We start from the raw sequence: 22,570 nt of genomic DNA on the forward strand, positions 1-22,570 counted from the left end.
CAAAAGGTAAATTCTGACATTAGGAAGAATTTTTTTACGCAGAGAATAGTCAATGTGTGGAATAGCCTGCCAGGTCACGTAGTAGAGGCAGAAACTCTGGGGATTTTCAAGACCAGGCTTGATATGGTGTTAGATACTATCTAGCCTGTAGGTAATCAGTGCACTAGGTACAATTTAGTCAGGTGAGCATTGTTGGGCTGAATGGCCTGTTCTCGTCGTTATGTTATGTTAAAAATGAAAATGTGTTCAATCTAGAGACAAAAGTGAAAATCAAACATTCCAGCATATTGCTGCAGTGCCAGCACACAACAAAAAAAACCTTTTTCTCTGTAACTTTTATTTGGTGTGAAAGGTGTTCAGTATACAGAAGTATAGAACAGTATTGCACAGACTACAAACCAACCAGGATACATACAGCAGTGTACAAGTATAACTGTCATGAAAAGTAAGGTTTTGCCTACACTGTTTCCATTCAGCTTGTCTTAATCTGCTTTTAAGATTATTTGGACGGTCTAGTTTTGGGTGCTAATATTAAAGTATAGGATTGTTCCAGACCTACTTCTAGTGTAAATAAATGCCTAAGAACCTACTCTACCTATACTTCTCAGAACCAATGGGAGCTAATCATAACTAAACTCATAAAAGTACAGGGTCTGTTATGAGATTGACCTACGGTGCTAGCTAACATATCAGCACAACTTCTATATCAGTCTATATTCACAGATTCTTTTAAGTCATTATTAAAATCTATACACTTATATATTTCTCTGCCACTCTAAGTTATGTTTCCATCTAAGTTCTAATGTGTCCATCTACCATATCTGACACAGTATCATATTACAGTTAACATCGGGAAACAGCCTGTTTGACTGAGATGTAAACACAGTGAAAAAACAAACACACACAAATATGCACACCCACAGAATAAAGTCCTGGGCAGAACAGTAGTCTCGGAGGTGTGTGTGTGTGTGAGTATGTGTGTGTCTGTAAAATCATGTCTGAGGTGTGTGGTTTTGCTCTTTATTTTCTCAGAAGATGTACAGTTTTGAGTGGTCTGTGTTTGTGTGTGAGATGACTCTCTCAGAGATGGGAGTGTGTATGTGCAGAGAGCTGAGAGCGTGGAGCAGTGTGAGCGTGCTGTGTAGCAGGGCTCATGATATTTTCTGTGATATAAGCGACCAGCAGACAGATGATGACCAGCATCACACAGATGGCCCCTCCTACAGTCGTCATGGCGATCACAATGTCCTGCATCCCCGAGGGCGAGACGGTGAACTCCACGCATTCCCCAGGGTCGTCGCCATGGTCACCGCTGCCAGGGAGGGGCTGACGCAGAAGGGGACGCAGACAGATCCGGTACGGGACGTTCTCGTGCAGCTCGCTCAGCAAGTAATCCCTGCAGCTGGCCCCCAGAAGCACGCCGGCGCATTCGAACTGCGTGTAGCTGCCATTCCACCAGCAGCTCAGCCCGAACCCGCCCTGCTGGACACGTCCTCTGGGCCCTGCTCTGCCCGTAGCAAAAGGGCTCTTCTTCTTGCCTGCCCCAAACTCCGCCGTTTCTCCTGGAGCTTCTGTACCGGGCGCATTCAGTACGCCTGCCTGCTCCTCTGCGGCCCACGAAACCCGCCCTCCTCTTGGCCCATCCTGCGCCCGCTCACGTTTCTGTCCTTTCCCGTGCCCCCACTGCATTAGCACGCTGCCGTTGGACAGCACGTTGGCCACCAGCTGGCCCCCTGGAGACCTCACCTTCTGACACTCCCCGCTCTGGCACGCAAAGCTGTGCTGTGTGGCCCGGAAGCACAGCTTGTCCCCGCCTCCGGTCTCCAAAACCCTGTAGGCACAGACCAGAGTTGCCCCACTGTCCGCACCCTGGTCCTCGCCGCTAACAGTGAAGCTTGGTCTTTTCACAGTTGCAGAGCCATCGCTGCTGGTGCTGGTGTTGTTGTTATTGTTTGTGGCTCTGGGGTAGCTGAGGTTTCCCTGGTAGTTTGGCACAGTTGGGCCAGAATTAATGTCATCGTTAATGTCTTTACTATGATTTGAGCGGTAGTTTTGGGGGCCTCGGGACACTCCTACAGGCTGTCCCACTCCACCAGGTGATGATAGTGAGGAAGACTGCGCATCGTGGTCCCCTCGGGTCCTGCCGTGGAGTCCTGCACAGTCCTGACACGAGCCCAGAAACAGTGCAGCATATGCGAGTACAGCCGTGCGCAGCTGGCCTGGCATTGCGCCACCTCCTAGCGACCTACTGGCCGCATGCAGCGTATAAAATATTCAGGCAGCGCCGTCAGAGTCGCCGGGGATGCGGATGGAGGGAGACGGACATAGAGGCACGAGCGTGACTGCTGTAGCACATCCTTACACGGTTAAGCGCTATAACTGAGAAGTCCCGGAAACACATCCTCCCCCAGCAGCGAAACGGCTCGCAGCGACAATATCGGACACATACAAAATCCTTTACAAGTACCCGAGCACTCTCACCTGGGAAAAAAATAACCAGATTTCAACAATGCCACATAATCCTGTAAATACCCGGTTCCATACTTTTCAACACGTCCAGCCAAGAACAGCTGCAAATCGAGTCATTACAGATGGTGCAAGCCCCTTCTCGACCACGATCCTCAAGACAAAACAGAAAAACAAAAACACTTCGAATACGACAAGCGTCACAAATACTATTCCACGATTGCTCAATTAATCAGAATAACATTTTATCGGCTTACGTGTCTCGCGGAGATGCGCGAGTTTTTTTAGCGCTCGTCTTTCTGCCTGGTTGCTTCGGATGGCTGTCGTGGGAGAATGCGTGCCTGTATCTGTACATGAAGTGTCTCAATGTTTGAAGTCATCAACAGTCAATTACATGAGTCATGCCGCTCTTCTCCCCTCTCGCTTTTCCTCTCCACTCTCCCTCCGCTGTCTCCTCGCTTCTCCCCTGCGGTGCTGCCCTTCATCTCTGCAACTGTGTGCCGCCACAATGACGTCAGTCTCCTCAAGTACCGTTATTGACCATTTCTGTGTGATGGGACTGCAAGACATTCATCACGTCCAACAAAGGCGAATACAGATTTCTACTCTTGTGCGCACAACTATTGATAGAACGGCCGTATAATTTCGACAGTCAGTTCCCTCGTCGGCACATAATGAGTCATGCGCTATTTAGAGAAAACTGCGAAATAGTGACACCTAAAGAAGTAGATTTGGGTCAGAACATGCAGGCCTTATAGGCCCAGTGTTAGAGGCAATACAGCAGTTTGATTGTCCTGTTTATGTATCAGGCTATGTACAATACATTTGCTCAGTCTGACAGATTGTACATGCTGGGAAAAAGTATCACATCGGCCTAAGGATAAAATTGCTACTTGAAACAAGAACTCAATATCTGAGTTAAACTTCATGAACTCATTACAGAGGAGGTAGTGACAGTGCTTATTTTCTTGGAATAAAATTGGACAGACTAATCTGTGAACAGTTGTGTCAACTCTTGGCAGGGTTTATATTTGAGTAATGCTTTTTAATAAGGGATTGCAGGCCAAAATCTATGCCAAGCACCATTTCACCAATATTTCATTAAATTTTCATAGCGTAGAGTAGTAAGCCTTGAAAAGAGAAATAACATGACAGATGACAGAAGCTACCTCCTAGGGTACGGGGTCCTGGGAACATCCAGTTGAATTGTGCTGCTTCCTTGAGTCGTATGGGGGAAAAACAGGACTGAATCGTCCAGCTTGTGAATTATGTGTGAAAGACTGGGAATGACACAGCATGATGTATACATATGCAGTTACCGTAACTGGCTTCCCAGCAAGCTAATTAGAATAATGATTTATATCATGTAGCCCAAACATGTGTGTGTGTGTCTGCCACTGGTAGATTGACTGTGATTACAGCACTTTGTATTTACTATACATCATATCTACAGTGTATGCATTTGTATTGTTGGTTATTTATTATCAGAATTAATTCATCAGAAGCCTCATCCAAGCTTGGAGTAATTTTTTTTCTATTTATTTCAGACCCCTTATTTTTCTTGTTTTATTTTGAATAAATCCATGTGAATTGTAAATAATGGATGCTGTCCATATGAATGTGTTCATATAGATAATCTAGATAGATAGATCAATACAAATAATTGATAAATAAATTGTGAAGTCAAAACAGACAAGATGAGTAATCCATGTCAGATCTGAAATTAAAGTGCACATTAACATAAACATAAAAACTAAGAAAGAGCAAACTGTATGGCCATGAATGTTTCATTCAGCTTTCGTTAATTTAAAAAAAAGATTAACAAAGCAGGCCAAACCCACAATATGGCACAGAGCCGGTCGTAGGCTTCATCCTTTTATTTATTGACTAAACGCTACTATCATTCCCAGATAAATTGCGATTACCATAGTTCCCAGCGGGTTAACAACCCAGCAAACAAGCACACGGACATTAGTCAGATATCTTCGTCATTATCAGAAAGTGCTGAGTTAATGGAAGGATTTAATAAGACTCTCAGGAATCCTAATTAACAGGACTGCTGATGCACCTCATTGATCCATCCTTTCCCTTATTCATAATGAATCGATCAGCTGGAAGCAGAGTTTAAGAGGCAATGACAAGGGTTTGAGAAAACAGGCGTCCTCTACTCTCCCGACAAGGAGAGGAAAAGATGTGAAAGGGGAGGGATATCACAGGTATAGTATCAGTCTGCCCTGACCAAACATATACCTCCATAATTAGCATACATCTACGCATATGTGTAGAAAATACTGTTCATACTTAAAATACAACTATGCTATATATGGAGATAGGACAGGGCCGTGCTTATAAAGGATAAATTGATAGTTCTTCTTTATTCACACTCTGCTTGATGAGGCGGATGGTCCATAATGAAACATAACAATAATGTGTTAACATTCATCTAAAGAAATCATTCAGACGTATGGGATTTTTAAAAAATATACAGTACTTTGGAAATTACTTGTTACTGTGATAAGCCATTTTTGAGTTCATATTGATATTACCCTATTTAAAACCCTTTGGTAGTATTTTTCAGGCGCTGACAGTTGGAGCTGGCTATTGGTTTGATTTTGTCATTACATTCAACTCAATGGAAGATTAATATCAAATGGCAATAAGGGCAGCTGCAATGATAATGTTTACTGAGCTGATAACGTGGCCCCGACCAGGCAGCCAAAATGTCCCTGTGCAGTCATCAGTGCGGAAATAGTGTATAGTTGGACAAGTGGCTGAGGGGTTGCCAGGTAACCAATTTCGGGGAGAAATGGACCTAAAGAGAATGCAAATCAGCAGTGGGGTGCAATGCCTTCACAAAGAGGGGGGTGGATGATAAAATGGAGCAATACAGGAAGGACAGCGAGAGAGACCTCAGTGCGCAGACAAGCTGATAAAGAGGCTGACAAGAAGGGCCATGCCGTGGATCCACAGACCGAGAGACAGTTCACACACACGATGACCTGCGGGCAAAAGCGATCCGTTCCTGGCCCCGCTGCAACCCCGGCGGGATTGAGAGATGTCAGACCTGACTGTCGAGGCCATTCTCTTTGGGGTCTTGGTGTTCACTGGGATTTTGGGAAATATTCTGGTCATCCATGCGGTAAGACTTACAGATATGGAAAATTTAGGCTTTTCATTAGTAGCCGAATTCCAAACTGTGTCAAGGTGTATTTTCTGTGCATATCATCAAAACTCAAAACAAAAATAGCCTTTTGTTTATGTCATTTATGATTTAATTTTTATATGCTACATAAATATGCATGCTGTTCATAGTATATGTGGAGCTACACAAGTGCCATGTAATTTACCTGGTTGGTACTTTCTGAAACCATGAAACACACTCACAAACCACTAGTAAAACAAGGGAGGAACACAGCAGAACACATACAGATGGTACAATGCGCTTGGGAACACCCACTGATATTGATGATAATACCGTAGTGTAATATACTGTAATAATATCATAATATTATTACAGTATAAATAGAATGTACATAATGAAGTGCAACTCTTATCAATTTGTTATTTGTAAGTTGAAGAATACCCACAGTTTTCATTCTCTTCTCTTTCAGTTAGACCGGTAGGGATCAGACCCCGCTCTCTTCTCTCAGCACATACTTACTGGCTCACTCTACCTGCCTGCTTATAAATTGCCATTATAAATAGAAGTTGTCCATGTTCTCAGGTATTCTACATAAACAATACTCAAAGTCTCTAGCCATCCCTTGCTTTAATTACTGTGATGTTGCACTGCCTTTCTTATGTACCCCTTATGTATTATGTATCCCTTTCTAATTTGACTTTTTGCCAAGACAAATATCTTCTATGATTTAAAACATAACACTCTTAAAACACTTGAAGTCTTTAACACCACCTAACACATTTAAAAACTCCTTTCTCCTTTTACAGCATATCAGTCTGGTTTCACAGCCTGAACCAAGTTTTGTGCCTTCTGAGTTCTTGAATTTCCTATTACAAATTCTCCATCCACTCCAATAAGATGTGGGGTAACAACGAGTTTATCAAAACTGAATTGGAAAAATTATGAACTGTTTGTTCAATTGTAACGTTTCCTGTAATGACTCAGAGAGACCCAAAACATTTCGATCTCTTTATGCCAGTTTTCTCCATCTAATCTGCCACATACATGTTTTCTTATTTCGCACTCAGCTAAGGGCAATTTAACTCAAGAAACAACACCCAGAATAATCTTTGGTTATTTTAGGGAATAACTTGAAATGCTCCAAGGTGGGATGCTCATTGTATGTAATTTCATGGTTTAGTACCTGAAATGAAAACACCTTGAGAGAGGTGAAAACAAGCATTTACAGGGTACACAGTTTCTTTGCCTTTAAGCATTGCTACAGGCATTTTTGTGGAACAGTGCGTTCTGTTAAAATTTTGTATGCTGCATATTTAAGCAGACTCTCTGTTATGGCCTTCTGCTTGCTGACCTTTATTTGATGGTCAGATCTTTCTCAGTCCGTAACTGCCCTTTGGGTTGACTTACCCCCTCTCTGGGAGTCTTACTCCGCTGAATGTCCTACCTGTGAAGAGAACTCTTAACTACCCACCAATACCCCATCCCATACCCTTCTTCTGTGTGTAAAGCATTTGCAGTTGAGTGTCATTGTGCTCCTTTGTGTCATTGTGCCCCCCCCCCCCAGGTGTTTCAGTCAGCTCTGGAAAGTCCTTCTCGGCGCCTGCCCCCGTCTGACGCCATCCTGGCGAATTTGTGCCTCGCCAACCTGCTGACCTCACTCTTCCGCACGGTGCCCATCTTTGTGTCGGACCTGGGCCTGAGGGTGACCCTGTCACCGGGCTGGTGCCGCGTCTTCATGCTGCTGTGGGTGTGGTGGCGCGGAGTGGGCTGCTGGGTCACCCTGGCTCTCAGCGCCTTCCACTGCATCACCCTGCGGAGGCAGCACGTTGCGATGGGCCCCCTGGCTCAGCAGCGGGAGCGGCATCGCGTTTGGGTGGTCCTGGGGTTCGTCTGGGGGGCCAACTTAGTATTCTCCCTCCCGGCGCTGGTCTACACCACACACGTTCACGGCAACGCCACGGTAGAGCTCATGGTGATCAGCTGCACCACCCGCCCTTTGCTGGGCTGCGTGTGGGAGTTCCCCACTGTGGAGCAGGGCGCGGCCTTCGCCTCCACCTCCCTGGCCTTAAACGAGGTGGCTCCTCTGGTGCTCATGGTGGGTACCAACCTGGTCACGCTTCACGCACTGGGCAAGCACATCCGTGCCGTCACGTCCAACAGCGAGGCCAGTGGGACGCACGGGGAACTGGACAAGCACGTGGCCAGCGAGCGCAAAGCCGGCCACGTGATAATATCCCTCGTCTCCCTGTTCGTGGTCTGCTGGGTGCTGCAGGTGGCAGCGGTGACGTACTACAATCACAACGGGGGTCGCCACGCGGAGGGCCTGCTGACTGTGTCCCACTTCTCTGCCTCCCTTTTTGTGGGTTTCAGCCCCTTGGTGGTGGCGTTAGGCCACGGGAAACTGAGGAGGAAAATTTACACCATGATCCTCAGGGTGGTCCGTGTGAAGAAGACTCAGGAAGCAGGTTCCGAGAAGAAAGTCTCGGAGGCTAATGACAAGACGTCGAAACGGGGAAGAACAGATGGACTTAAGAAAGACACAGTGATTGGGAAGGGAGCAGACAGAATCATAAAAGTTGAGGAAAAGGCAGCAAAATAGTTAATAACATGCATGTGTGTATGAGCACTGTTACATATGGATTTCAAACTAAAACGAATAAATTCTACCTAAATCAATTAAACTCTAATATCTCTGTGTTTTCATTATATTGGAAAATGTGAACATATGTCTTGAAGGGTAACAAAAATAAGTGAACTTTATTGAATAAAATAGAGAAATAACTTTGGTTGAAGTAGGCTGCCGTATCCCGGAAGCGGTGCCGGGCTCTAGCTTTTGACAGCACTTGAGAGAAACTGATGGACAAACAAACTCGGTTATCAGAATTCGGTTGCTAAGTTTATTTATGGATTTCTGTAATATTATTAGCCGTTTTAATACCACTATCATTAGCACCGACACCAAGAGAAAGGTACTGTGTCTACTTTACCTTGGCAAGTTTACACAACGTTAGATTATTAGAGTTGCTAGCTACCTTGATACCTTAGCAACATCAAACGACCTGCAGTAGCTAGCTAGCTCTACGTTAAACTAGCAAACGTAACAGCTATCTGCAGCTACAGTACAAAATATACGATGTGTAGTTAGCTAACCGTAATCCATGTAAAGTATGGAAGTTGGTAGTTACTAACGGTTGCTGTTAAAAGCTAGCATAATTATATATATTTAGTTAGAGCTAGCTAACGTTTAGCTTACGATTGCTAGCTATTTACAACAACTCATTAGCCGGCAAGTGTGTTAGTCTATACCTAGGGTTAGGTAGGCTACTCATTATCATATTGTCTAACTCTAACTAGATCATGCAGACTTGAATTCACCTAGGCTAGTCTGGTTCTTTACGTAGCGTAATTTTGCTTGTTCGCCTCTTAATTATACTGAATATTGCTACCGTAGTATATCTTCTGTCCGCTGTTACTAGGATGCAAGTGTTATTTCATTTTGTGAGGTGTAGGAAGGTGTTCTGGTCCCCGGGTTTCGGATTACGTTAGGGTTCGCACATTCGCGTCCATATATAAATTAATCCTTATGATTCGTGTGAGCCCACTGCGAATGTGAAACTGGCTTTTAACTTATGCGTGTGATGTAAATACATGCATTATGTATCTAAGTTTAATTAGGCAGGCAGTCGAACTTGTATATTTGTCCACAAATAATCACATTTTAATTAAATAGTTTTATATTGAAGACTGACATTGTTTCTGTTACCACTTACTGTTGTGGTCTGTGTAACTGTCCATCCCTTCTCTTTCTTTCTTTCTCTCTCTGAACCCACTGTACTATCAGGTCTTTTCTTTACAGTCATCATAAGAGCGTGTGTGTGAGTGAGTGAGTCAGTGAGTGCACTGGGTTGTGTTCCTTGTAAATGGTCTGTTAGTGAATCAGCCAGTCAGTGCATGTCCATGTCCAGGAAGCAGCCGGGAAAGCTGGCGCAGAAGAAGAGCGATGTGGAGGGCAAGCGGGACGAGCAGACCGCTCGCAGTGCTTTGGCTAACGACTGGAAGAATCGCCCTCAGGGCGACGAAACGGGCGATGAATCCATAAGCCTCACCAATCAGCTGCAAGCCCTGGGACTCAAACTGAGGGAGGTGCCCGGAGACGGGTGAGAGGTTAAGTAAGAGTGTCAGTGTTCTGCTCTGCCCCCCGCGCTTGTGTCACGCTTTATTATTGTACACTCCTCTCTCCCCTTTTTGTCCACCCTCAGGAACTGCCTGTTCCGAGCCCTGGGGGATCAACTGGAAGGCCACTCCAGGGGACACCTGCAGCTGCGTCAGGAGACTGTACAGTACATGCAAGCTCACCGGCTGGACTTTGAGCCCTTTGTAGAGGATGATATTCCCTTCACAGAGTACTGTAAGGGAGAGGGGTGGAGGTTGGGGGTGAAAGAGAGGGATGAAAATAAGAGAGAGGAAGGAGAGTATAGATGTTCTCATTTCTAGAATTTACTAAATGGATCCATTTAAGCTCAAATAAAGGGCCTGTTTTGAGGGTAGCGTGAAAGGTAGAGGGGAAAGGAGAAGGGAGAGTTACGGGGATGGGGTTGGGGCTGCAAAAAAAAACGAATTCAAGGTTTCTTCTTTCATTCTGCCTGTTTCCCTCTCTGCAGTGTCGAACCTGTCTCAGCCGGGCACCTTCGCAGGAAACGATGCGATCGTGGCGTTCGCTCGCAGACACCAGCTGCGCATCATCATCCACCAGCTCAACACGCCCATGTGGGAGGTGACTGCGCCCGGGCATTTCCCATTCTTCTCAATTCCCGTCATTTGTCACAGTTTGCGTGCCGTGTCAGTTGTTTTTTTCATTTCCGCATTTCATATTTGCCTTGACAGGAGATTTTATCACGACAATGAAAACATACCATTGATCAGTTTATGTGTTTACACTGTATTCTTTCTCTTGTTTACATTATATTAATTTAGCAGAATCCTATCCAGAATGGCTTGCTGGTACATAATCTCTACAGTCAGAACAGTAAGGTTGAAATCAAAGCCAGCTATGTGCATTGAATGGTCCAAATGTGCTTTTGTTTTTGCCAATCTCCTGCTTTCAGATAAATGGCTCAGATAAACCTGTGGCTCCAGAGCTTCATATTGCCTATCGCTATGGTGACCATTACGACAGCGTGCGGCCAATTGGTGACAACTCTGAGAGCCCCGCCCTTCTGCGCATTGAGGTTTGGAGGTCTTCAGAGCTCTTCTGATTTTTTTTCTCCCCATTTTGAGAACTTTTACGTTGCAGTATTTTTATTCCAACTCGTAAAGTCCAGGTTTATCACAAACTCTTCTCTCACCTTCTGAACTGATTTTGTATATTAGTTGTGGTTGGCTGCAAACGGCCCTGACTGTTTGTCGCGCTGTTTTCTTTCCCTTCATTTAAAATCTCCCAGAACCTGAGCCACACAAGGGGTCAGTGTGCGTCCCGGCAGCCAGGAGACAGGCAGAGGTACAGGCAGAACGCTTCCCCGCCCACCCGTTCCGATGACGAGGATTTGATCCTGCACCGGCTTGTGTCCCAGAGTCCATCTGGTCAGGCACCTTGACCACATCCCTGGATCTGTGTGTGCGTGACTGTCGTAGAGCGTCGTTTATTAATTCTGTGCTGCTTCCTGCAGGTCAAGCGGAGACCAGTCGGCAGCTCGGGGCGGTGGAGGGGGAGGGAACTGAGGCGCCGACTGTGTCCTGCGCCGCCCTGTGGGCGAAGTCAGGAACGGGCACGCGCATCTTTGGCCCCGTCACATCAACAGACTACAGTGACGGCAAGCCTGCGGACTACTGCACCACACACGGAACTAAAGTACATATGGACTTCAGATATGCTCGTATTACGGACTGTTGAGGACTGTTCTTGTATGCCTGCAATACAATTTTTACTGTGGTCTAACCTAGGAGTGAACCAGTGCTGGTATATCTGTGTAGCTAATTAGATAATTGAGCCAGGGTAATTGCTGGAAGCAAAACCCTGCATATGCACCAGCCCTCCAGGAAACAAGCTGCCACTGGTTTAAACTAAAAAAATTTAAAAAAACTTTATGGCTGCTATGTGTCAAACACCATCAATTAAAATAAACTGGGAAAAAATAATGAGACACAAACTAATTGTTATTGAGCAACAAGCATTTAATATATAAACATAAGGTGATTTTGATAGCTGTGTTTATACCTAAGCTGAGATCTAAGAGTCTCACATCCTACTTGGCAGGGAAAATGTATAAAAAGACGTCAGACAAAAATTTGATGTTGTAATATCACTCATTTTTAGAGGCTTACAGTTAATTACACCTTACATATGTATATACACGCACACACACAAATACGAGAAGTTGTAAAATCTGTATAATTTAATACATTTACATATACTGATTCACTTATTTCAGTGTTTTATTTTTGTATTGACTGTCTTCCTCCTGTCCCAGGTAGCAGGTAAAGAGAGGAAGGAGCCGCTGTGGCTGGAGAAGGAGAAGAAGAAGAGGCAAGAGGAAAGGCAAAGACTGAAGGCCCAGCCGAGCAGGGCTCCACAGGACCAGAACCAGAACCAGTCGGAACCGGTTAATTTGGTACCGGCCTTCAACAAGCTCAGCATCTAGAGCGGCCCTGAGCATGCGCCATTCCAGAGTGCTAGCCGCCAAATGGCTGGGTTAGGACTCGCCTGTGCTGCTAACGGAGTTTCTGCAAACCTGTGCGGGCAGGACCGGGGGATTCACAGAGTACGTTCCGCGATGCATGTGCAGGATTCCTCGGCTGTTCAGTTTAAGAGGGTGAAATATTTCCACCAAGCTGTTTGACAGACATACACAGGCAGACACACTTGCTCTGAAATGTCTGGGGCTTTGGCCTTGAGATTTCATTGTTGGAAAGTATGTGGTATGAAAACAGGATGCACATTAATGTATAAAGTACCAGGAGAAGACGCTTTTAGCTTCATTTAATGAAAGCGGTGTTCTGCTGTTCTCTATGATTTTTGCGAAGAATATTCAGAGGTTATTCCCTCTTTGAAGGTGAACAATCTGCATGTTGCTTTGGGACAGAAACTGCAGGACAATTTTCATTTGCACAGAAAGACAAAAGGTATATTTTTTAAATGAGATATTAATGATATTCCCCAAGTAATAAATTATTATAGCTGTGAAATATTTTTGTTTTCTGTGTTTTGTATTACATTATTATTTGCCAAATAGCTACCCAATTCCAGGGCTGTATGAAATATCTACAGTTTTAAGTAATAGTCTGTTCTGCTGCTTCATATCTGCCTGTTGATCAGGGTATTTTAAATGAGGTTGTGCTATCTTTGGTTAAGAGAAGTTCAGCATTTCAGACACACTTGGAGTGGTCAGTGGAAGTATTTAACCATTTATTCTTCAGAAAAAAACTATAAGATGTTTATGAATATGTCTACATTCAAGTCAAAATTAATGAACTTATGATTACATAGATAGGCCGAAGCAAGCTAAATATGTAAACTGAACTCACTGGCAAAAAAGACTATATAATATTTAAACTTATCCATTACAGCCAGTTGTGATCTGTTTCCTTTGCCCTCCACGGTTGGTTGTACGTCCTTGGACATTAAAAGCAGGTAATCACTTGTATGTAGCCACACACACACACACACAGGTATGTTACCGAAGGTCTGTCTTAGCCTCACACTGACACATCAGCATCCTGAGGACATCCCTACGATCTGTCCAAAGGGCCCTTTTATTTAAACTGCATAAACTAGATTCAATCAGCTGCTTTGAAGACAACCACGCCATTAAAAACCATTATTCTATTCTGATATCTAGCATGTAAATTCCACCCCTTCTCCCAGCGTGCTTGGATTAGCAAATGTGGCTAACCCAGTTCAGGAGTGGCTGCCAGCCATATTGACCTTTTGGAATTAGTTTTTTTTAGTCAAGAGTTACTGGACTTTTTAGTGATGAATATCAAACTGATGAAGAGGGGAAAAGGGCAAAAGAACAAGATATTTTTAAATATTTCTTTATATGCTTTAAATTAAATTATATATATATATTATATTTTCTGTGAAGAGAATTTCTGAAGGTTGATGTTTTGGCTTGATTTTCCAGGGTGATTTTTCAGTCATGCTTCTACCCTTACCTATACCTCCTGCATTACAATATAGGACATTTGAAAACGCTCCAAATACTTCGGCACTTCCAAAAGTTCAAAAGAAAATCAAGTATTGAAATCATACCGTAAATGCATTTCGTTTTGGAGAGTTTGGCCCTTTCAGAAACTCCAGTTCGAGTTGGGAGTATTGGCGGTGCTTTTATTGGATCCTCACCGGGTGTCATCAGAACGATCTTTTTTTTTATTTTTTTATCCCACTCTGTGGTCATACAGCCCAACTGTCAGTGAACTATGACAGACCTGATGAAAGCCCTGAGGCGACGGTGGCCAATCGCCAGCACCATGGGAGACAGGGCAATGAAGGCCGTGTTGGCGAAGCGTGCCACGACCAGGAGAAACTCTGCGGAGGATCCACGGTTATAATTGAAGTAGTTAACGGAGATGATGCTGGTCCCCCAGGATACAATGAACAACATGATTAGAGCCAGAATCACCTGTATAATAGGAGAGATGCATTGAAGATACTCAACAGTAAAACTAAATATTTATGAAAAATTACCAAGAAATATTGTGTCACTGGCTCCCCAATATGGTGCAGATTGCCAAACACAAATTCTGCAATCCCAATAGCACTTCAATGAATTATAATTACTTTTATTTTATTTGTTTTGTCTTTTGAATAATTTATACACGTATAGTCATTCATGTAAAGAACATCTGAACTTCAATATTAAAGTCTGAGACACTGGTCCCTTGAAGTCACAAAGATCTAATTGGTTTGGAGAAGAGATCATGTGACCTGGCGCTCTCCCTTTTTAGCTCACCTTGGCAGCTCGCCTCTCGGCTGGGACCCTGCGAATCACGGGGGCGTTCTGTGTCACGTGGGTGGCGCCGCGCTTCCGTCCATGAGCGTAGAGCGTGTACAGGGAGCCCAGGTTAGTGATGGACATGAGGATGATGGGCAAGGTCTCGTGGATCACCATGGAAATGGTGGCGTAAGCCAAGCCACCGTACGGTGAGGGGAAGTTCCACACACAGCCCAGCAGGGGGCGCGTCGTACTGCTGATCAACATCAACGTCTCATGTGGACAGATTGGGGCGAGAATGATCAAGAACGAGAATAAAGAAACAGCTTTTTTTTTTTTTTTTTTTCTTTTTAAATCAAGAAGATTTAAAGTTATAGTTTTGGCAAACATATTCCCCAATCTCATGCAGTGAGGACCAATATATGTCCACAGAGGACTAATGTGGAAACGGGTGAACGACACTTCTGTCTTCTGCACTTAGCGGCGCACAAACCTTTTATGAACACTCACCTCAGTGCTATTCCTGTCACCACTAGTGGAGTACATAAAAGCAGGGATTGAGTACAGGAGGTTGATGGCCCAGATAGAACCCAAACCCAGCAATAGGGGCTTGGATGGCCCCCGGGGGCCGTACGAATGTCCTCCGGAAGGGGCGACGCGCCGCAGCGTCTGCAGGTGGAAAGCGCTGAGGAAAAAAGTCGACCACACGTTGACGGACCGAAGCCATACCCAGGTGCACATCAATAACTGGCACCATTCTTTGGATGAGTATAACTGGAGAGAGAGAGAGAGGGGGGGGAGATGAGCGGAGGGTTGTATCACTGTAGCATGAGAGAGTAAAAGGGGTTGCTGGGGCTCATGGCAGTGGCTTGTGAGGAAGAGGAGGGGATGCCACAAACTTACAGCAGTACCACATTCATGGAGGACAAGAGGAAGAGGGAGTTGAACAGAGTTTGCAGTACTGGGTAGGAAATTGTTCCTGTGCTGAAGATATTATGTAATTTATTTAACAATACCATTGTCAAGTAAATGACACTTATTACAATGTACAAACATTATGAAAAAAAGCACAGAATAATGGGGTATTACCTTTCTAAGTCACTTTTCACTGCCAGGGCCTAGTGCATGACAGTATCTAAATGTTTTTTGAAGTAATGTTCCTGTGGAACTGAGGAGCTACAGTCCATGTCTACTAACCAAAATCAGGTGATCACAAATATGTGATTAGAATGTGCTTAACAGAAAATTCTAATACCGATGGAACAATCACTACTGGTAATTGAAAGCAATGGAGTTCTAGAACACTGGCTTAGAATTTTGAAAGAACATTCCAAAAAGTCTACTCTTCAATGGCACAGCTCAATGTAGCTCTTTGCAAGTGGAAGGTCCAAATCTACCCAGAACTGCCAGCCCCTGTAGCTCACCGTCATACCTCCAATCCTAAGTCAGACAGCACCAGGAGCGAGTTCCTCATCAGTGACACCAGCAGATTTGACAGTGCCATGTTCACCAGAATGATATCGGAGCCCTTCCCGCTACCACTGTCGCGGATGACGCTTTCTCCGACCACGCCGACCACCATGCCGTTTCCCAAGATCCCGAAAAGGACCAGCATAACGTAGAATGTCGTCTGCGTCGGGGAAATATTCACTCGCAGCCCCATTCCGATCTCCTCCAAAGTTGTCATTTCGTCATCCATCGTTTTTCGGATCTACCGGCACTGAAGTAACGAACAAAATGGGCGCCCACTGCTAAGCAACCGCCTGAGCCTACTTGGACTGTGACTCTCGTCACTTGCTCCGTAGCTATTGCTCCCACATTTTGTGCTAGTTCCGTTTACGTTTCCCTCTTCTCCTTGCTCCACTTGTCTATAGCCTCAAGTCATCCAGCTTCCCCTTCATTCCAAACCCCGTTAACAGAGTGCCAGTGCCGTCAGTGTGAAAATCCCTTTATAGCCACAGTTTTCCATGGCAGAAACAGTGGCCACGCCTACTTTTTTTTTGGTGCTTGAGACACAAATGAGCCCATTTATCACACACAACAGATGAGGAGCCCCATGACAACACCCGTGGTACAAATCTGGCCTCTCCTGGATTGGCTCCATCCAACCATTGGCTAAAATAAGGAATACCGTCATAGTCACCTGATCAACTGTGGCTGCCGCATATTCACCTACAACAAATAAAAGGATGACAAACAGCACCAGAGTAGAGACGGAAAGGGTTAAGGGGATTAGTTGAGCCACGGCACCAAGGACATCCCTACTGGGAGCTGACTAGGCACATTACTGGAACACAGAGGATTCATTAGTTCCCCTAATTGGGACACACCTCGTTAGCAGCACCATTAATTGCTGCACAAAAATTTCTTTGCTTCTTCATCCTCTGACTCCAGGGGACCAACAAGACACCTGAAGGGTTAGAGACAACAGATTTTAAGTGGACGTAAGAGAGTGGTCATTTGAAGGGTCACTCTTAAATTTGAGAGGAGGAGACACAAATGAGTCCCACGCCCCTCGTTGGTGTGCAGTACTGCTGACATCACACGGAGGTTTCTTTGGTCTAAGTAGTTGTTGTGTTCAAGCTGAAAACAAAAGCCAGCAGACCCTGTGGCTCACCAGGACCAGGGTTGGCTACCCATGTCCTAGACACCCCTTAAGTTTTGGGAAACCCTAGATATGGCTCATCCGTAGGTAAGCAAACCCAGGCGAAAGGGGCTGGATCCTGATGCAGTCCATCTCAGCTTTGAGCTTTCACAGTCTCGTTTGCACTTAACCATTATAACCAAATAACCTCATTCTCATTCACATAACACACTCTTAAACAAACATGAAAAAAGGAAGGTAAAGCAAGCAGCTCATTGAAAAATTATCCTCTTTATTTTAAAAAACCGACTCCCACATTTCTTTCCAAATGAAAAAAAAGAAAAGAAAAAAAATACAAAAAGAAAAACAAGGTTCAAAGCTCTACCATGGCCCGTCTCCCAAACAAACTCTTCTTAAGTAGGCATCCGTGGCTTTCACGACCAGTAGCCAGGAGACCAGTATTGTACATATTTCATAAAAAATGAAAATATTTATTCAGTTCACAGTTGTGCCAGTAACCAGTGATAGTCTATCCTGTCACAACAGCTGAGACAACATGACAATATAAAACGGACTACAAGATATGGCTCACTTGAAGGAGTTTGGTCCATAATATTTTCCAGCTGTAGTTTCGGATTGCTTCCTCCTTTGTCCTTGTCGCTGTCGTTGTCGTCATCATCATCATCGTCGTCGTCATCATCATCACCATCACCATCATCATTAAAATCTCCTATGTGCTGCATATTTCTCTTTCCTCCCTCTGTCCCGCTCTCGCTCTCTGTCTCGCTCCCTCTCCCGCCGTCGTTCCCTTTCCCTCTCTTTTTCCCGCTCTCTCTCCCGGCCCACGGGAGGCTGCTTCCTGCGATGGGTGGGAGAGAGGGAGCGAGCGGGAGAGGAGACGCTGCGACTGCGCCTGAGAGAGAGAGAGAGAGAGAGAGAGAGAGGGAAAGGAAGAGAGAGAGAGAGAGAGAGAGAGAGAGAGAGAGAGGGAAAGAGGGGAAGAGAGAGACAGAGAGACAGAGAGAGAGATAGAGAGAGGGGGGAGGATGGAAAGAGAGAGACAGAAAGAGAGAGAGGGAAAGAGAGAGAGGGGAAGAGCACGCTGCGGTCATTCACTGTTCATCAGCGGGCAGATGCACGCCTAGACACGGTGCTTTAGCGGAAAACAAGCCACTCGGCAGCTAGCAGTCAATCAGTCAGACAGACACGCCCACCCGCACGCCCACGCACCCACCCCCCCCTCCCCCCACTGCGCCCTTTAACCCTCCCGCCCAGACTCCCCCCGCAGCCACTCAGCTCCTGTTAACCCTCCCCTCGCCCCCACCCCGCGCCCGTTAACCTCCCCACAACCCCGCAGCACTCAACTGCGACTGTAACCATCACCCTGCTCGGGCTGTGTGCGGGCATCGGTCAGCTCTTCCTCGTCACTGCGGCCGCTGGCCTGGGGGGACACGAAGGAAACGGGCACTGATTTAAAACGGCTTGACTTGGTAAAATGAAGCCTGGAGGCAGTGCTGCTCAAAGAGATCTTCTGCCAAACACAGGCCCCTGGCGCTGGGGGGGCGGCGTATTACCCGTCCCCGTTGCTCAGCTTCCTGCAGGCTTTTTTCAGGGCCACCTGAGACAGGGGGGACGTGCGGGTCACCTGGGCGGCTGCCGGAGACGCTGCGAGAAAAATGGGGGGGGGGGGGGCGGGGGGCACAGAGGGACAGATGAATGTAAACAGCATCAGGAGCCCCAGATGGACTGCAACGTCAGCACAGTGCAGACCATCGAGATTGTGCCACCCGAGGGGAGTTAGGGGGGGGGGGGGGGTTTCGGGTGATCCTCACCAGGCTTAGACGTGGGGGAGAAGCTAGTGGGGCCGTCCAGCGTGGGGGTGCCGTTGATGGACAGAAGCGCCCCTCCCAGTCCGGGCTTCACGCGGGCGGCGTCCAGGACGTGCCGGCACTCGGCCACCAGCTGCTGCAGTTTGGGCAGGGGCACCTGGGGCAGGGTGTAGAGCCTGAGGATGCGGTGGCACACCTCCCTCAGCTCCTCCTCGGTGGCCCCGAACAGCCAGAACCAGGGGGGCTGATCAGGCAGCGGGATCTGCGGGGGGGGGGCCCCCAAGCAGAGAGAGGGGTTTCACAGAGGGCCCACGTGTGCATCTAATCCCTCCCCTGACAGTCTGGCCCTGCGCCGTCGGCACCGCGGTGTGCAGGTGTGGCGTGTGTAGAGTCCTGAAAGTACCGCTGTGCGTGTCTCACAGGTGGAGGGTTACCTGGAGGGAGCGGGCAGACAGGTAGATGCAGGCACAGGCCACGGTCTCTGCGCTGAACCTCAGGAACACATCAGTTCGGAGGCTGTCATTCATGTAATTCCTGGGAAGGGGGGGGGGGGGGAGAATACAGTAGCGAGTACATTACGTTATTTTATACCCAGGCAATCCGTTTTACAGAGGGGCACATAAAAACGATAATTATACAGAATTAATAAATTACATGACAGTAATAAATAAAATTCTCTCAGCAGCATAGCAAGGGTATAACAATAGACTTCCCACGCACCTGCATAAATTTAAAATGCTAATTACAGTTACCGTGAAGAAAGTATTTTGATCAGTCGTCTAAAATCCCACCAGGGTGGTAGCATGTTTATGGGCAAGTGTAGCGCAGTGTAATGTTGTCACTGCTTACAAGTGCAAAGCTTCCCTTAGGCCAGCTATGGGACTGAGCGAAGCTCTGCATTTCTAGGCAGAGTGAGTTATGTTAAGCTTGTACATTCTCCTTTTAGAGATGATGAACACACCAATAACACCACACCACTAATGTGTGGGGGGGGGGGGAGCACTGATATTGGGCAGGTCGACTGTCACCAGCAATCACTTCTGCTTTCATTACGAGGTCATTACACGGTTGGTAAGCTGTACTCCACCTATATTTTATATATTATTTTTTATTTGATTTATTTATTGAGAAGGGGAGACGGAAGTTTCCTGAATGACGTGCGACACGAAGGAATGGAGCGATAGAAAAATCTCACCATGCCATCTGCACCAGCTTAGCGTTCTTCTCACACTCCAGCACTTGCAGGTACATCACAATGATCTGAAAATGGCAGGCACGGTCACTCAACGAGGCCGCAGGAGGGAAGAGCAAAGCCGAAAGCACCGCTGAAGCAGCTCCTCTCTGGCATAAACACTTGTACATTTTCCCCTACATGCTCTCTCTCCCAGGCTACTGCGACCGATGGAACCGAAATACAGTCAAACTACACACCACACAAAGCATCGTAGTCAGAATCCTTGATTAGAACAGTCATGTGCTAAAGGCTTAATTTCTTATGGGGTCTCCAAGCAACTAACAGAGGGGCTGTTGGAGTATGGAGATGATGTCACACTACTGTAGTGACACCATGGAAGCAGTGTGAGAATTACAAACTATTTTAAACCAGTATTTATCATTCATTTTAAAATGATAAAATGTTATTCCATACAGTATAAGTCATGTAATTTTTATAAAACCAACATCACATTTTGTATTACCTGTTAATGATAATAACTCTGCTAGCTAACAGGATGATGAAATTATAGCTCTCATATTGACCAACAAAATTCAAGCCAGCCAACCAAATGTTTCACACTGGAAACATTTCATAAGTGTAGTACATTCCTTTATTGCTCTTGTACAGTAGGTTGCAAGGACCTTTTGACAAGCACCAATATCAGCAAACTAAAAATAAAATCAGCAAACTAAACACGGTGCTGAACTCTGGACATTGAGGCTCTGATCATTTCACCTAACTGTGAAAGAACATTGTGTGTATTATGTAGAATGAAACGTCATATGAACCAGTTTAATCCCCCCTGTCATGCTGACATTTAGCATAAGGACACATTCACTCCTCTCCGGGAATCTTGAACTGTAAGACTAGCCGGCACATGATAACCCTACACTGGCATTATCAAACTGACATATCAAGTAGAGCAAAGTATTGTGGGCCCTACAGACACAGCTATAAAGACAGACAGGAAAAGGAAGCAGAGGAAGGGCAAGGGCAGGTACGTTAGCAGAGTTCAGGTACGTTAGCGGAATTCAGGTATGTTAGTGGAGTTCAGGTATGTTAGTGGAATTCAGGTATGTTAGCGGAGTTCAGGTATGTTAGTGGAGATCTGGTATGTTAGTGGAGATCAGGTATGTTAGTGGAGTTCAGGTATGTTAGTGGAGTTCAGGTATGTTAGCGGAGTTCAGGTATGTTAGTGGAGTTCAGGTACGTTAGCGGAGTTCAGGTATGTTAGCAGAGTTCACCTTGTGCGGGTGTTTGACGTGCACACAGAAGCCCAGCTCCTTCAGGACCCTTCTCTCGGCGCTGATCACCTGACTCTTCATTCTGATGTAGTTAGCATCCAGCGGGAGGGGCGCGACCGTCCTGGCAGACATAGACAGCAGAGAGGGCGGAGTCAGTGCTCGGTAACCTGTGCTACGGGAGGAAGGGTCGACCGTCGAGCGGTTACACAGTCCCGCGGGACAGCTCAGCTCACCTGCTCCCCTTGTTGTGTTTCAGGCGGTGGAAGACGTTGAGGACGTCCCGGATCCTCCGCGGCTCCTCCTCAATCTTGGAGGCCAGATGGACGCAGGCCATGGCCACGGTCTTAAAACGGTAAAGAGGCAAAGGGTGAGGGCAGGTGGAGAGACGGGGGGTGAGGTTTAGGATTCACAAGGACAGCTGGTTTGAAGCAGCTTTAGAGGCATACAGTCAAACTACAATGACTGAAATGCTGTCATTGTGTGTGTGTGTGTGTGTGTGTGTACATATCTGTTCCCTCACCTCCACACAATGTCTGATGAAGGACTTGCAATAAAAGAACCTCTGGAACAGAATCTGCCCAGTTGCCATGGCAACCTGGAAAGAGATAAAGAAATTGGTGTACAATGTAGCGACTGATTTCCCTTTCCCTATTATTCCACAATTTCCTTTCTTTGACAGCGCACGCTACTCTATCACAACTGCTCCTGCGCACATTCCATTTCTCTACAAGCATTGCTCATACTAAATGTTTCTTAACACGTGCGTCGCTTCATCCTAAACAGTTTTTTTTATGGGTCCACTGACCTGCGGCATTCTCAACAGTATCCCCGCGGCCTGTATCAACTCGCAGCCCTGAGTCCTGAGCTGCTCCTCCGTATCTAGCGGAAGTCCCTGCTCTGCCGAGGGACTTCGTTCCAGCCGCTCCGGGGACAGAAGACAGTTATCCAGTGTTAAAGCCACACCAGAGTAACGCTTATCCCCAATCAGAATACCATCCTCCGCTTCGGTAGGGATCCTTAATTCTCCGGGAGCCATAATAATAATAACTTCTGCTGTCGGCAGCATGCAGCCAGGAAACGGATAGACGTCGTAACTGCGATTACTTCCTGTGTGCCACTTTTCCATTGGATAGTTACCATTTAAAGTACCCGATTGTGA

General features: G+C 46.0%; 4 protein-coding genes across 9 annotated transcripts; 1 reads left to right on the plus strand and 3 right to left on the minus strand.

The window, feature by feature from the left end:
* Nucleotides 1-319: 319 nt before the first annotated feature.
* fndc10 (fibronectin type III domain containing 10) lies at nt 320-3,139 on the minus strand. Its single transcript, XM_064305846.1, has 2 exons — nt 2,724-3,139; nt 320-2,481 (listed from the first exon to the last, which is right to left on the minus strand). The coding sequence occupies exon 2, from the start codon at nt 2,224-2,226 to the stop codon at nt 1,081-1,083; it is 1,146 nt and encodes a 381-aa protein (XP_064161916.1). The 5' UTR covers nt 2,227-2,481; nt 2,724-3,139; the 3' UTR covers nt 320-1,080.
* Nucleotides 3,140-5,218: 2,079 nt separating this feature from the next.
* LOC135237091 (olfactory receptor class A-like protein 4) lies at nt 5,219-12,790 on the plus strand. Of its 4 annotated transcripts, none has more exons than XM_064303825.1 (8): nt 8,414-8,577; nt 9,450-9,765; nt 9,868-10,016; nt 10,270-10,382; nt 10,714-10,836; nt 11,050-11,188; nt 11,275-11,418; nt 12,080-12,790. In XM_064303825.1, the coding sequence occupies exons 2-8, from the start codon at nt 9,560-9,562 to the stop codon at nt 12,244-12,246; spliced, it is 1,041 nt and encodes a 346-aa protein (XP_064159895.1). In that variant the 5' UTR covers nt 8,414-8,577; nt 9,450-9,559; the 3' UTR covers nt 12,247-12,790. The 4 variants fall into 4 exon arrangements, with proteins under 4 accessions (XP_064159891.1, XP_064159893.1, XP_064159895.1 ...); XM_064303824.1 differs by having other exon boundaries at nt 8,415-8,577; nt 11,275-11,456; nt 12,076-12,790; XM_064303821.1 differs by lacking the exons at nt 9,868-10,016; nt 10,270-10,382; nt 10,714-10,836; ... (1 more) ...; nt 11,275-11,418; nt 12,080-12,790 and adding an exon at nt 5,219-5,605 and having other exon boundaries at nt 7,173-8,577; nt 9,450-9,715.
* Nucleotides 12,618-17,732, minus strand: LOC135237092 (olfactory receptor class A-like protein 4). Of its 2 annotated transcripts, XM_064303826.1 has the most exons (6): nt 17,715-17,731; nt 16,869-16,948; nt 15,971-16,710; nt 15,049-15,312; nt 14,557-14,811; nt 12,618-14,226 (listed from the first exon to the last, which is right to left on the minus strand). In XM_064303826.1, exons 3-6 carry the CDS (start codon nt 16,235-16,237, stop codon nt 14,014-14,016), a joined length of 999 nt encoding a protein of 332 aa, XP_064159896.1. In that variant the 5' UTR covers nt 16,238-16,710; nt 16,869-16,948; nt 17,715-17,731; the 3' UTR covers nt 12,618-14,013. The 2 variants fall into 2 exon arrangements, with proteins under 2 accessions (XP_064159896.1, XP_064159897.1); XM_064303827.1 differs by lacking the exon at nt 16,869-16,948 and having other exon boundaries at nt 17,715-17,732.
* Nucleotides 17,395-22,539, minus strand: LOC135237090 (cyclin-L2-like). Of its 2 annotated transcripts, XM_064303820.1 has the most exons (10): nt 22,217-22,539; nt 21,932-22,006; nt 21,645-21,754; nt 21,412-21,532; nt 20,147-20,211; nt 19,386-19,485; nt 18,955-19,213; nt 18,697-18,787; nt 18,517-18,558; nt 17,395-18,035 (listed from the first exon to the last, which is right to left on the minus strand). In XM_064303820.1, exons 1-10 carry the CDS (start codon nt 22,535-22,537, stop codon nt 17,843-17,845), a joined length of 1,377 nt encoding a protein of 458 aa, XP_064159890.1. In that variant the 5' UTR covers nt 22,538-22,539; the 3' UTR covers nt 17,395-17,842. The 2 variants fall into 2 exon arrangements, with proteins under 2 accessions (XP_064159890.1, XP_064159889.1); XM_064303819.1 differs by lacking the exons at nt 17,395-18,035; nt 18,517-18,558 and having other exon boundaries at nt 18,619-18,787; nt 22,217-22,537.
* Between the last annotated feature and the right edge of the window lie 31 nt (nt 22,540-22,570).

Source organism: Anguilla rostrata, chromosome 13 (genome assembly GCF_018555375.3).
Source record: "Anguilla rostrata isolate EN2019 chromosome 13, ASM1855537v3, whole genome shotgun sequence".
NCBI classification, from domain to species: domain Eukaryota; kingdom Metazoa; phylum Chordata; class Actinopteri; order Anguilliformes; family Anguillidae; genus Anguilla; species Anguilla rostrata.